This window comes from Oncorhynchus nerka, linkage group LG26, assembly GCF_034236695.1.
Source record: "Oncorhynchus nerka isolate Pitt River linkage group LG26, Oner_Uvic_2.0, whole genome shotgun sequence".
In the NCBI taxonomy this organism is placed as follows: Eukaryota; Metazoa; Chordata; class Actinopteri; order Salmoniformes; family Salmonidae; genus Oncorhynchus; species Oncorhynchus nerka.
Genome location: NC_088421.1, coordinates 42830587 through 42845370, shown reverse-complemented (window position 1 = coordinate 42845370; position 14784 = coordinate 42830587). Strand labels below are relative to the sequence as shown.

At 41.6% G+C, this 14784-nt stretch overlaps 1 protein-coding gene across 3 annotated transcripts in view; it reads left to right on the top strand.

The window, feature by feature from the left end:
- Positions 1-14784, top strand: part of LOC135564756 (oocyte zinc finger protein XlCOF19-like) — a 70355-nt gene that overhangs the window by 8025 nt on the left and 47546 nt on the right. Inside the window, exon 4 of one of the 3 annotated variants that reach the window (XR_010461259.1) lies at positions 7285-7404. Coding sequence is in view for 1 of the 3 variants with exons in the window: in XM_065010761.1 (XP_064866833.1) it covers positions 9105-9113 (9 nt within the window). In the remaining 2 variants the exon portion in view is untranslated. Of the gene's footprint in view, positions 1-7284; positions 7405-8750; positions 9114-14784 lie in introns of those variants that run through there. The other 2 variants (XR_010461258.1, XM_065010761.1) reach the window with 2 other exon arrangements.

Sequence of the window (14784 nt, the reverse complement as noted above, 5' to 3'; positions counted from 1 at the left end):
TCTGTCGTTCTACCCCTGAACAGGCAGTTAACCCACTGTTCCTAGGCAGTCATTGAAATAAGAATTTGTTCTTAACTGACTTGCCTAGTTAAATAAAGGTAAAAAAAAAAAAATGGTCCAGTTTTGATCGCGTGCCCTCTGGAGCCGTTTCTTATTTTTAGTTAATAGGAGTGGAACCTGGTGTGGTCCTCTGCTGTAATAGCCCACCCGTGACGAGGATCGACTAGTTATGCGTTCCGTGATTCCGTTCTGCACACCACTGTTGTACTGCGCTGTTATTTTTTTGTGGCCCGCCTGTTAGCTGGCACGATTCTTGCCATTCTCCTTCAACCTTCAACCTGTTTTCACCCACAGGACTGCCGCTGACATTGTCTTTTGTTTGTCACTCGTTTTGCCTATTCTAACGTTTAATCAAACAGTAACTGAATGTCTCTACCTGTCTGCCTGCTTTTGGTAGCAAACCACAGCCACGTGACCCACTGTCTGACAGTGTACCTAATAAACTGGTCACTGAGTGTACTGTATTTATTGATGATAATTATTTGTTTATGGACACGTATTTCATAAACCTAGTTATTCAATGTCTTCGTTTCACAGGGGACACACCTAAACGTGGTTATCTCGGTGGGAGGGGCGTATCTGCTCACCTTCAACCACATGTTGCTGACGAGGCAGAGAAGTGTCTCTCCAGATCAGAACACTTCAAGAAACACCAGCAGAGACGTATAGGGAAGAAAACTCAACACTGCTGCTCTGACTGTGGGAAGAATTTCACTAGCCGGAGTTGCTTCATTATTCACCAGCGGATTCACACCGGCGAGAGACCGTACTTCTGCTCTCAGTGTGGGAAGAGGCACATCTCTGCAGGGCGTCTTAAAGAACACCAAAGAATCCATACAGGAGAGAAACCTTACAGATGCTCACAGTGTGGGAAGAGTTTTGCTCTATCTGGCACCTTAAAATCTCACCTGAGAATACATACAGGAGAGAAACCCTACTGCTGCTCTCAGTGTGGGAGGAGTTTTACTGTATCTACCGCCTTAAAATCTCATCTGAGAGTCCATACAGGAGAGAAACCGTACTGCTGCTTTCAGTGTGGGAAGGGTTTTGCTGTATCTAGTGCCTTAAAATCGCATTTGATAATTCATACTGGCGAGAGGCCTTACCCCTGCCTTCGTTGTGGGAAAAGCTTTGTTAGTGCAGGAAACCTAACTGTACACAAGCGGATACACACTGGAGAGAGGCCTTATAGCTGTGATCAGTGTGGGAAGAGCTTTGCTCTAGCTTCTGTTCTAACTTCACACCGGCGCATACACACTGGAAAGAAACCTTATAGCTGTGAACAGTGTGGGAAGAGCTTTGCCGTAGCTTCCTCCCTGACTAGACACCAGCGAACACACACTGGAGAGAAACCTTATGTTTGTCTTTGTGGAAAGAGCTTTGCTCAGTTAGGGACAATGAAAAGTCACCAGAAAACAAAAACGTGCCGTATTTCATCTCCATCCTATACGGCACCTGTTCCAGATCCCTAAATAAACTATCAACAAAAAACTTCTAGTGAACAGGCATATCCATCTCCCATTGTTAAACAGTTGACTTAGTTTGATCACCATGGTAACCTGGAGCATAATATGCAGCTCTGATCCAGCATCAGGTCTCCCCTGTGTCTGTAATTTCACACAATGGGATTTAAATGAATAAATGTTATCATAGAAGATGTCATAGTCAACCTGTGTGTGTGCGTGTGCTCATAAAACTAATCAATGATACATTGGATAATCGGTCAAGGCAAGAACTATGCATATTGTCTTGTAACACCGGTTAATGTAATAACTTTTAGATGTGTAATGTAATATCTTGTACCCCAGAAATTGAACGTAAATCACAGAAAATAGATGCTGTGGTGGCAGTTGCAGAGACTTATTTGGGTATATGAGATTTGGCTTCAGAAGAGTTGCATGGTGTGTTGAAGGGTGATGTCCCATCCTCCCAGGCTGTAGGGGTGGTGCAGGAGCAGATCGGGTCAAAGTAGTTGAATGGGGTAGTGGGTTTTTAATGTGAAGTTGGCAGCTGCTGAGAAGTACCTGGTTGTACAATAGTTTACTGCAGGAGAGTTATAATAGATGTTTTGAGAAGGAAATATATATGAACTCAGCAAAAAAAGAAACGTCCTCACACTGTCAACTGCGTTTATTTTCAGCAAACTTAACATGTGTAAATATTTGTATGAACATAAGATAAACAGAGACATAAACTGAACAAGTTCCACAGACATGTGACTAACAGAAATGGAATAATGTGTCCCTGAACAAAGGGGGGGGGGTCAAAATCAAAATGTATAGTCAGTATCTGGTGTGGCCACCAGCTGCATTAAGTACTGCAGTGCATCTCCTCCTCATGGACTGCACCAGATTTGCCCGTTCTTGCTGTGAGATGTTACTCCACTCTTCCACCAAGGCACCTGCAAGTTCCCGGACATTTCTGTGGGGAATGGCCCTAGCCCTCACCCTCCGATCCAACAGCTTCCAGATATGCTCAATGCGATTGAGATCCGGGCTCTTCGCTGGCCATGGCAGAACACTGACATTCCAGTCTTGCAGGAAATCACACACAGAACGAGCAATATGGCTGGTGGCGTTGTCATGCTGGAGGGTCATGTCAGGATGAGCCTGCAGGAAGGGTACCACATGATGGAGGAGGATGTCTTCCCTGTAACGCACAACGTTGAGATTGCCTGCAATGACAACAAGCTTAGTCTGATGATGCTGTAACACAATGCCCCAGACCATGACGGACCCTCCACCTCCAAATCGATCCCGCTCCAGAGTACAGGCCTCGGTGTAACGCTCATAACTTCTACGATAAACGTGAATCCGACCATCACCTCTGGTGAGACAAAACCGCGATTCGTCAGTGAACAGCACTTTTTGCCAGTCCTGTCGGGTCCAGCGACGGTGGGTTTGTCCCCGTAGGTGAAGTTGTTGCCGGTCATGTCTGGTGAGGACCTGCCTTACAACAGGCCTATAAGCCCTTAGTCCAGCCTCTCTCAGCCTATTGCGGACAGTCTGAGCACTGATGGAGGGATTGTGTGTTCCTGGTGTAACTCGGGCAGTTGTTGTTGCTATCCTGTACCTGTCCGGCAGGTGTGATGTTCAAATGTACCGATCCTGTACAGGTGTTACACGTGGTCTGCCGCTGCGAGGACGATCAGCTGTCAGTCCGGTCTCCTGTAGTCTTCGGTGTCTCACAGTACGGACATTGCAATTTATTTCCCTGGCCACATCTGCAGTCCTCGTGCCTCCTTGCAGCATACCTAAGGCACGTTCATGCAGGTGAGCAAGGGACCCTGGACATCTTTCTTTTGGTGTTTTTCAGAGTCAGTAGAAAGGCCTCTCATTAGTGTCCTATGTTTTCATAACTTTGACCATAATTGCCTACCGTCTGTAAGCTGTTAGTGTTTTAACGACCGTTCCACAGGTGCATGTTGATTAATTGTTTATGGTTCATTGAAAAAGCATGGAAACAGTGTCTTGTACAATGAAGATGTGTGTTGTACAAGCCCTTTACAATGAAGATGTGTGAAGTTATTTGGGTTTAAAAAATTATCTTTGAAAGACAGGGTCCTGAATAAGGGCCGTTTTCATTTTTTGCTGAGTGTTACAGTTAAAGTCAGAAGTTTACATACACCTTAGCCAAATGCATTTAAACTCAGTTTTTCACAATTCCTGACATTTAATCATAGTAAAAATTCCCTGTCTTAGGTCAATAAGGATCACCACTTTATTTTAAGAATGTGAAATGTCAGAAAAATATTCCCAGTGGGTCATAAGTTTACATACTCTAAATTAGTATTTGGTAGCATTGCCTTTAAATTGTTTAACTTGGGTCAAACGTTTTGGGTAGCCTTCTACAAGCTTCCCACAATAAGTTGGGTGAATTTTAGCCCATTCCTCCTGACAGAGCTGGTGTAATTGAGTCAGGTTTGTAGGCATCCTTGCTCGCACACGCTTTTTCAGTTCTGCCCACAAATTTTCTATGGGATTGAGGTCATGGCTTTGTGATGGCCTCTAAAATAGTTTGAATTTGTTGTCCTTAAGCCATTTTGCCACAACTTTGGAAGTATGCTTGGGGTCATTGTCCATTTGGAAGACCCATTTGCGACCAAGCTTTAACTTCCTGACTGATGTCTTGAGATGTTGCTTCAATATATCCACATAATTTTCCCATCCTCACGATGCCATCTATTTTGTGAAGTGCACCAGTACCTCTTGCAGCAAATCACCCCCACAACATGATGCTGCCACCCCCAAGCATAACAATGGTCATTATGGCCAAAGAGTTCTATTTTTGTTTCATCAGACCAGAGGACATTTCTCCAAAAAGTACAATCTTTGTCCACATGTGCAGTTGCAAACCATAGTCTGGCTTTTTTATTGTGGTTTTGGAGCAGTGGCTTCTTCCTTGCTGAGCGGCCTTTCAGGTTATGTCGATATAGGACTCATTTTACTGTGGATATAGATACTTTTGTGCCTGTTTCCTTCAGCATCTTCACAAGGTCCTTTGCTGTTGTTCTGGGATTGATTTTCACTTTTCGCATCAAAGTACATTAATCTCTAGGAGACAGAACGCGTCTCCTTCCTGAGCAGTATGATGGCTGTGTGGTCCCATGGTGTTAATACTTGCATACTAATGTTTGTACAGGTGAACATGGTACCAAAATTTGAGGCCTACAATATTTTTTTCTGAGGTCTTGGCTGATTCCTTTTAATTTTCCCATGATGTTAAGCAAAGAGGCACTGAGTTTGAAGGTAGGCCTTGAAATACATCCACAGGTACACCTCCAATTGACTCAAATGTCAATTAGCCTATCAGAAGCTTTTAAAGCCATGACATTATTTTCTGGAATTTTCCAAGCTGTTTAAAGGCACAGTCAACTTTTAGTGTATGTAAACTTCTGACCCACTGAAATTGTGATGCAGTGAATTATAAGTGAAATAATCTGTCTGTAAACAATTGTTGGAAGAATGACTTGTCATGCACAAAGTAGACGTCCTAACCGAGTTGCCAAAACTATAGTTTGTTCACAAGAAATTTGTGGAGTGGTTAAATTACAAGTTTTATTGACTCCAACCTAAGTGTATGTAAGCTTCTGACTTCAACTATATATATATATATATATATATATATATATATGATGAGATAGTGGTATATATATATATATGATGAGATAGTGGTGTGTATATATATATATATGATGAGATGGTGGTATATAGGTGTCGGTTTGGTTGGTGGTGAAATTGTCTTTCTTTTTTGTATTTAACATGTAACATGATTGAAACACCCACTACTGCAGAGTAGGTGGCAGCATGCACAACCATGCAAATGCAATGACACCGAAGAAGACCATTTCCGAATGCCTGACTTCTGTGGAGGAAGCATCGCCTTAAATACTGTATGGCGACCCGTCATTCAGGGCATGTGGGCAGAAAATAGATATATTTGTAAAAAAAAAAAATGTTGGCTGTTGTTTTGCCATTAATACATGTTTCATATCAGTTTGCAAACTATTTTTAAAAATGTATAAATAATTGAGTTAATAAAGCTGCATACAAACGTTTCTTTCTTTCTTAAGGCAGCTCCAAAATGCAGGTGTTTCAAGCCTAGCTCAGTGCTTTCTGTGGTTGTGGGGCAGCCAGTGGAGAATACAGGACATTGTGGTTGGTAATGTTCTCTAGTTACGCTGTGTTGCACATTTTCTTAACATTCGTCATAATTAGCAATGAATTTGTATCCCCTCTTGTCGGCCTTCGACTGCATATTTTCTTCCAACATGAAAACGTTGTGAAGCCAAGCCCATTTTCTGAATTTCATTATGCGCCCAAAAAGTACAGAAATGGTGTCCATTGCTTGTATACCTCATATTTTGGCGAATGTAGTACGACAACCCGGGACTTTTTGGCATACTAACTATGACTAATAAGCACACTACATACTCAATTTAACTCACAAATAGTATGGTTAGTGTGGTTAGTATTAGAGGTCGACCGATTAATTAGCGCCTATTTTCAAGTTTTCATAACAATCGGAAATCTGTACTTTTGGACACCGATTTTGCCATTTAAATATATATAATTTTTTACACCTTTATTTAACTAGGCAAGTCAGTTAAGAACACATTCCTATTTTCAATGACTGCCTAGGAATGGTGGGTTAACTGCCTCGTTCAGGGGCAGAACGACAGATTGGCACATTGTCAGCTCGGGGGATCCAATCTTGCAACCTTACAGTTACCTAGTCCAACGCAATAACGACCTGCCTCTCATTGCACTCCACAAGGAGACTAACTGCCTGTTACGCGAATGCAGTAAGCCAAGGCAAGTTGCTAGCAGCTCTTCGTAGTGCGTCAAGCTTTGCGCTGTTTGACTTCAAGCCTGTCAACTCCCGACATGAGGCTGGTGTAACTGAAGTGAAATGGCTAGCTATTTAGCGCGCGCTAATAGCGCTTCAAACGTCACTCGCTCTGAGACTTGGAGTGGTTGTTTCCCTTGCTCTGCATGGGTAACGCTGCATCGAGTGTGGCTGTTGTGTTTCTGGTTCGAGCCCAGGGAGGAGCAATGAGAGGGACGGAAGCTATACTGTTACACTGGCAATACTAAAGTGCCTATAAGAACATCCAATAGTCAAAGGTTAATGAAATACAAATGGTATAGAGGGAAATAGTCCTATAATTCATATAATAACTACAACCTAAAACTTCTTACCTGGGAATATTGAAGACTCATGTTAAAAGAAACCACCAGCTTTCATATGTTCTGAGCAAGGAACTTAAACGTTAGCTTTCTTACATGGCACAGATTGCACTTTTACTTTCTTCTCCAACACTTTGTTTTTGAATTATTTAAACCAAATTGAATTATTTATTTGAGGCTAAATTGATTTTATTGATGTATTATATTAAGTTAAAATAAGTGTTCATTCAGTATTGTTGTAATTGTCATTATTACAAATAAATAAATACAAATTGGCTAATTTAATCGGCATCGGCTTTTTTGGTCCTCCAATAATCGGTATCTGTATCGAGGTTGAAAAATCATAATCGGTCGACCTCTAGTTAGTATGTGTATTCGAACACAGGTTAGGTCACAGAAATCTTTGGGGAGCTCGACTGGGAAAATACGGTTTGAACAGTCGTCCAACTCGGAATTCCATTTAGTGAACTTGGGCCTCTAGAGCTCTGACCTGAAAATCATTGACGTCATGATTCAACCTTTGTTTTTTCCCCAGAGTTTTCAGTTGTCTTGAAAGCATCATAAATCCAGAGAATGCCAGACTTTGGTTACAAAATTTGCCCACAAGAAGGACCGTCGCACCACCTTCCTGTTCAAGTGAGCACAGGGCCACATGGTGAGTCCAAAAATGTATTGTATGCTGCTGCATAAATGATGTAATATGCCAGGGAGATATGTATACTGTAGTTAAGTATGTAATACTAAGTGTATGTTGTGTAGTAAGCTGTTAATGGCCCATGTGCCTCACCTTAATAATTTGGTACCTTTCCCCCTCATAACTTAGCCTACTGTTCTGACTTGGTGGTGTATGTTTAGCCTATAGCCTGTTTTCGATAAATTGAATATTGTAAGAGCTTTCATCGTCTGCTTACATACCCCCTTTATTTATCCTACAGTCTGACTTGGTGTACAGGGAGAATAGCCTACTGTAAGACCAGCCCATATTCTGAATTCTGTCAGTGTACATTTCAAAAGTGCTGAACAAATAGTTATATTGACTGTTACTTTATATTTATATATATATATATTTATATTACTACTACGTTGTTCATTGTCTTAATTGAAATTACGGATTGCCTCATCTGCTCATCCGTTACCTTATGTCATAGTTTGTACATCTCAATTGTCAGTGGAAACCACATTTGTTTAAGCAAGTCAGCCATATCAGCTATGTTTTTTTTAAAGGCAGTAAATGAGGCTGAATTAACTGTTAGGCTGCCAGACAAGGCGCCGTTAATAGTAAGGGTAAGGATTCACTCCATGGTGCTGAAAAGATAGCTCTGCTGTTGGGACAGCTTTACGTAGGCCCTAATACTTTGTGGGCAATGTTTGTCACTGTTACAGTGCAATTAATGTATTGTTTAGTGTTCTGTTGTTGCTTTGCATCCCTAAAAATGTTTGGGGTTTGCCCCACCAAGATTTACATGCTGAAATCATCACTGGCTTTACTGGTTCACTGCACGGATAGCGTAGTGGTAATCAGTCTGTTATTTACGAGGCTACTCTACTGGGCCTCAGCCAATAACAATATCTGGACTCTGGAAGAGAACGTTGTCAGAGAGGAAGCCCAACTCGAGCCACCTAGCCATGGTCTCATTTGAAAGACAATAGCAAGGGATTTCACTAATCTCAAATTCGGCCTGCCACTTTACAGCAAACCGAAGCCAGCCATAGACAGCAAGTTGTTTTTGTTGTTTCTATAAATACCTTAGAGTTGTTGTGATTTTAATTAGATTTTAGTTGCAAATGTTAAAATAATGCAACCACACGTGGACATAATGCAGTTGCAATCATTGAGGATGACACCAAAAATCTGATAATCTGATCAAATAATTTAATGTTCAAATAGATTAATGATATATTGATTATAGCAAAAACAACCTACATGTTTTACATTAATTTAACATACTATATGTTTGAGACAATACTAACAGTTATTTTCTAGCAATAAATTAATCCCTAAACCGCATCACCCATTTGTAGAAAAGTGTTTGACTGTGTGCAGTAGGTGGCGGCACAATTTAAACACTACAGAAGAAGCCGAAAAACATCAACAGGAAGTGCTTTGTTATCGTCCTCTTGCGTTTTTAAACCAAATAAAGAGCCGCAGGCTTTTGCTGGATCTTTTCGGATGTAAAATTAGTCTACATGAAATGTTTATTTGTCCAAATTTTAAATCGAGTTTTGATAATTAATTAGGTGTGATCTAGCTTTTATTTGTTTGAACGCTACGACAAGGAAATTAACTGCAGTGTACACATTTACTGTCTTGTTTGTTATTTGAAACGTTGAAGAACGAATACAGTAACTTCCACTATGGATCGGGTAAGTTTGTTTGACTTGTATTAACAGTATGCCTACTGTGGTGTATAACATGTCTAGGTCTTCATCTTTGAACTTTCAATAACCATGAGTTCGATTTGAACAGCCGGACAAAAGAAACCGTGGTGGTAATTTCAGCCAAGTAGCCTACTAGCCTATCGCGCACAGATTAATGATACAAGGCAATGCGCAACAAGCTGGTAAAATCCGAACCATGGAGAGAAATAATTAGGCATCGCCTTCACCAATTATGTATATAACCCCTGGATTGCTGATTCTACGTATTGGCCATTGTGAGGCTTTGAAGCCACCGGTTAACCTCTTTGAGGTATTTTCTGAACACCTCTTCACTTTTTCTCCAGATGTCAGTTTGACCACACACACCGTTTACACACATTTTTGGTGCCCAAATAAAGAAAACGACCATTGAAAATAGGTGATTTTTGTTGTTAGGCTACCAGTTACGGTGCTTTTAGCTTGTGTTTTCCCGCGTCTTTATGCGGAAGTAATACAACAATGATAGCTCGTGTCGAATAATGATATGGAGTTAATACTAGTCAAATTACTATCAGATTGTCCTTATTTATCAAGATCCTAATGTGGTCCACAGTCGGTCCTATCAAATCAAATTGTATGTCACATGCGGGAATACAACGGTTGTAGACTTTACAGTGAAATGCTTAACGTTACTTACAATAAGGAGACCAGATTTCTGAAATGAAAACCGGGGACATTTCCAGTTCGGCGGTCAACATATCATTAAAATATCCAATGTTATTATCTATGAAATAAAGGCGGTCAATATATCATTAAAATATCCAATGTTATTATCTATGAAATAAAAAAGGGGGACACTTCCGGGTTCATGTATTTAGTCTAACAGGCCCACTGTGATAGAGAAAACAACTATACTACAGAAACACTACAGACGAGACCGAACTGTCCAATCTGAACAGCCATTCAGTGGTCCTGCTAGTCTGGGTAGAATAAGAGCAGAAGTGAACATGAGCAAAATTGGGGAAAAAACAGGCAATAGTATATGTGAAATACTTAACACAAAGAAATAAGACAATGATGTGATTGGTAACTACATAATATAATTTATACCAACCTAATCTGTATATTTCTCAGAAGAATGTATCTTCTTAAAGCATTTCTCTGTCTTTGGCCTGCTTCTCCATGAACTCCTGGCAGGGGAGGTTGAAGTTTGTCTTAACAATAAGCACGGCCTTGATGGTAGGAACAGTGAACCGATTTCTTGCTGCTGTCCATAGATCATTCATTCCAAATCAAATTTTATTTGTCACATATACATGGTTAGCAGATGTTAATGTGAGTGTAGCGAAATGCTTGTGCTTCTAGTTCCGACAATGCAGTAATAACCAACAAGTAATCTAGCTAACAATTCCAAAACTACTACCTTATAGACACAAGTGTAAGGGGATAAGAATATGTACATAAAGATATATGAGTGAGTGATGGTACAGAGTGGCATAGGCAAGATACAGTAGATGGTATTGAGTGCAGTATATACATATGAGATGAGTATGTAAACAAAGTGGCATAGTTAAAGTGGCTAGTGATACATGGATTACATAAAGATGCAGTAGATGATATAGAGTACAGTATATACATATACATATGAGATGAATAATGTAGGGTATGTAAACATATTAGGTAGCATTGTTTAAAGTGGCTAGTGATATATTTTACATTTCCCATCAATTCCCATTATTAAAGTGGCTGGAGTTGAGTCAGTGTGTTGGCAGCAGCCACTCAATGTTAGTGGTGGCTGTTTAACAGTCTGATGGCCTTGAGATAGAAGCTGTTTTTCAGTCTCTCGGTCCCAGCTTTGATGCACCTGTACTGACCTCGCCTTCTGGATGATAGCGGGGTGAACAGGCAGTGGCTCGGGTGGTTGTTGTCCTTGATGATCTTTATGGCCTTCCTGTGACATCGGGTGGTGTAGGTGTCCTGGAGGGCAGGTAGTTTGGCCTTACGGTTGTGGGCGGAGCAGTTGCCGTACCAGGCGGTGATACAGCCCGACAGGATGCTCTCGATTGTGCATCTGTAGAAGTTTGTGAGTGCTTTTGGTGACAAGACACATTTCTTCAGCCTCCTGAGGTTGAAGAGGCGCTGCTGCGCCTTCTTCCCGATGCTGTCTGTGTGGGTGGACCAATTCAGTTTGTCTGTGATGTGTACGCCGAGGAACTTAAAAACTTCAGTTTCTTGGGGAGAGCCATTGTACCTCCTCTGTCTGCTCTTATTACTCTTTTCCTTCCTCTCCAATCTTTCTCCTCTTTTCTTCACTCATCTTACTGCTCTTTCTTCCTTTCCTTCTCTTCAAATTTCCACCTCAATCTTCTACAATCTCATCACTTCACTCTTTTTACTCTCCATTTTTCCTTCTCCTTCCTCTCCAATCTTTAAAAATAAATAGTACACTATTAGATAAAATACTTTGGTTAACAGATTCCCATTGCTTGCCTCATTTTTGTATTTTATTTCAAAAACATTGTTTGGAATAAAAAAATTGGCAGGCTCTGTAATCATATCTTTACCTTTCCTCTTCTCTCTCTCACTCTTCCTATCCAGTCTTCCTCCTCTCCACTCTCTAACAGAAAACATTATGCTAATGTTTTCCATGAAAATGTCAAAATATATTTTCACACTACTTATTATAATGCCAAACCATTAAAATTGTAATCTAAATCAAATCAAATTTATTTATATAGCCCTTTGTACATCAGCTGATATCTCAAAGTGATGTACAGAAACCCAGCCTAAAACCCCAAACAGCAAGCAATGCAGGTGTAGAAGCACGTAGAAGCATCTACAAATAAATATTCTCATAATTAATTGTGCATTAATTTAATATAATCATATTTTCAAAATAGCCCGTCCACTGCATGTTTACGTGTGAACGTTTTTTAACCTAGCTACCATTACAGTAGCTAGCTAACCTAGCTAGATAACTTAAACGACATAGGTTATGCTAGCTAACATTAGCTATTTTAAATCTTAGAGCAGATCATCAAACTATATAATAAAGTGTGACATTATAACATCACTAGCTAGTATCTCAAACGATTGTAACTTACCTGGCTTGTTTGTTTGTGGTGATGTTGTGGATTCACTTGACACTTGCTAGCTTCTGGCCGAGTTTTCCACAGCAGTTCTCTCTAAAACTAGCTCCTGGCAAATAGTTAGTTTGAGACATCAACCGGTAGGCTCTGCTGCCCGGTCTTTCTTGCCACGTAAAATATTATTTCACTTTGCAGTCTGTTTTTAACGCACTGTTAAAAACAGGGACATTTCCGGGGACAGCTTCAACCGGGGACAGGCCACCAAAAACGGGGACGTCTGGTCACCCTAACTTACAAGCCCTTAACCAACAATTCAGTTTTAAGAAAATCCCTAAAAAAGTAAGATAAAAATAACAAATAATTAAAGAGCAGCAGTAAATAACAATAGTGTTACTTGTACAGAGTCAATGTGTGGAGGTGTTGAGGTAATGATGTACATGTAGATTGCCACTTTAATAACTCTATGTATAGACACTAACAGAGTTGCAGCAGCGTGGTGGGGCAATGCAAATAGTCTGGGTAGCCATTTGATTAGCTATTCAGGAGTCTGTTTAGAAGCCTCTTGGACCTAGACTTGGCGCTCCGGTACAGCTTGCCCGGGGGGTAGCAGAGAGAACGGTCTATGATTAGGGTGGCTGCAGTCTTTGACCATTGTTAGGGCCTTCCTCTGACGCCGCCTGCTATAGAGGTCCTGGATGGCAGGGAGCTTGGCCCCAGTGATGTACTGGGCTGTTCGCACTACCCTATGTAGTGCCTTGAGGTCAGAGGCAGAGCAGTTGCCATACCAAGCAGTGACGCAACCAGCCAGGATGCTCTCGATTGTGCAGCTGTAGAACCTTTTGAGGATCTGAGGACCCATGCCAAATCTTTTCAGTCTTCTGAGAGGGAATAGGTTTTGTTGTGCCCTTTTCACGACTGTCTTGGTGTTCTTGGTCCATGTTAGTTTGTTGACGTAGACACCAAGGAACTTGAAGCTCTCAACCTGCTCCACTGCAGCCCCGTCGATGAGAATTGGGGTGTGGTCTGTCCTCTTTCCTGTATTTCACAATCATCGCCTTTGTCTTGATCACGTTGAGGGAGAGGTTGTTGTCCTTGCACCACACGGTCAGGTCTCTGACCTCCCTATAGGTTGGATCATTGTTGTCGGTGACCAATGTTGTCATCAGCAAACTTAATGATGGTGTTGGAGTCGTGCCTAACCGTGCAGTCATGAGTGAACAGGGAGTACAGGAGGAGACTGAGCATGCACCCCTGAGGGGCTAAACTGTTGAGGATAAGCGTGGCGGATGTGTTATCTACCCTTGCTACCTGGGGGTGGCCCGTCAGGAAGTCCAGGATCCAGTTGCAGAGGAAGGTGTTTAGTCCCAGGGTCCTTAGCTTATTGATGAGCTTTAAGGGCACTATGGTGTTGAACGCTGAGCTGTTGTCAATGAATAGCAGTCTCACATAGGTGTTCCTTTTGTCCAGATGGGGAAGGGCATTGTGGAGTGCAATAGAGATTGCATCATCTTTGGATCTATTGGTGTGGTATGCAAATTGGAGTGGGTCTAGGGTTTCTAGGATAATGGTGTAGATGTGAGCCATGACCATACTTTCAAAGCATTTCATGGCTACAGACTGTAGCGGTAGTCGGTAGCCATTTAGGCAAGTTACCTTTGTATACAGGGATTATGGTGGTCTGCTTGAAACATATTCGTATTACAGACTCGGAGAGGGAGAGGTTGAAAATGTCAGTGAAGACACTTGCCATTTGGTCAGCGCATGCTCGAACTACACGTCCTGATAATCCGTCTGGCCCATCGCCCTTGTGAATGTTGACCTGTTTAAAGGTCTTTCTCACATTGGCGGCGGAGAGCGTGATCACACAGTCGTCTGGAACAGCTGATGCTCTCATGCATGTTTCAGTGTTTTCTTGCCTCGAGCGACATGGCTCGTCTGGTAGGCTCGTGTCACTGGGCAGCTCTGGGCTGTGCTTCCCTTTGTAGTCTGTTATAGTTTGCAAGCCCTGTCAGAGCCGGTGTAGTACGATTCGATCTTAGTCCTGTATTGGCGCTTTGCCTGTTTGATGGTTCGTCGGAGGGCATAGCGTATTTTCTTATAAGCTTCCGGTGTAGTCTCCCTCCTTGAATGTGGCAGCTCTACCCTTTAGCTCAGTACAAATGTTGCCTGTAATCCATGGCTTCTGGTTGGGGTATGTATGTACAGTCACTGTGGGAACGACGTCATCGATGCACTTTATTGATGAGGCTAGTGACTGATGTGGTGTACTCCAATGCCATCGGAAGAACCCCGGAACATACTCCAGTCTGTGCTAGCAAAACAGTCCTGTAGTTTAGCATCTGCTTCATCTGACCACTTTTTTATAGAACGAATCACTGGTACTTCCTGCTTTAATTTTTTTCTTGTAAGCAGGAATCAGGAGAATATAATTATGGTCAGATTTGCCAAATGGAGGGTGAGGGAGAGCTTTGAAAGCGTCTCTGTGTGTAGTATAGGTGGTCCAGAGTTCTTTTTCCTCTGGTTGCACATTTAACATGCTGATAGATATTTGGTAAAACGGATTTAAGTTTCCCTGCATTAAAGTCCCC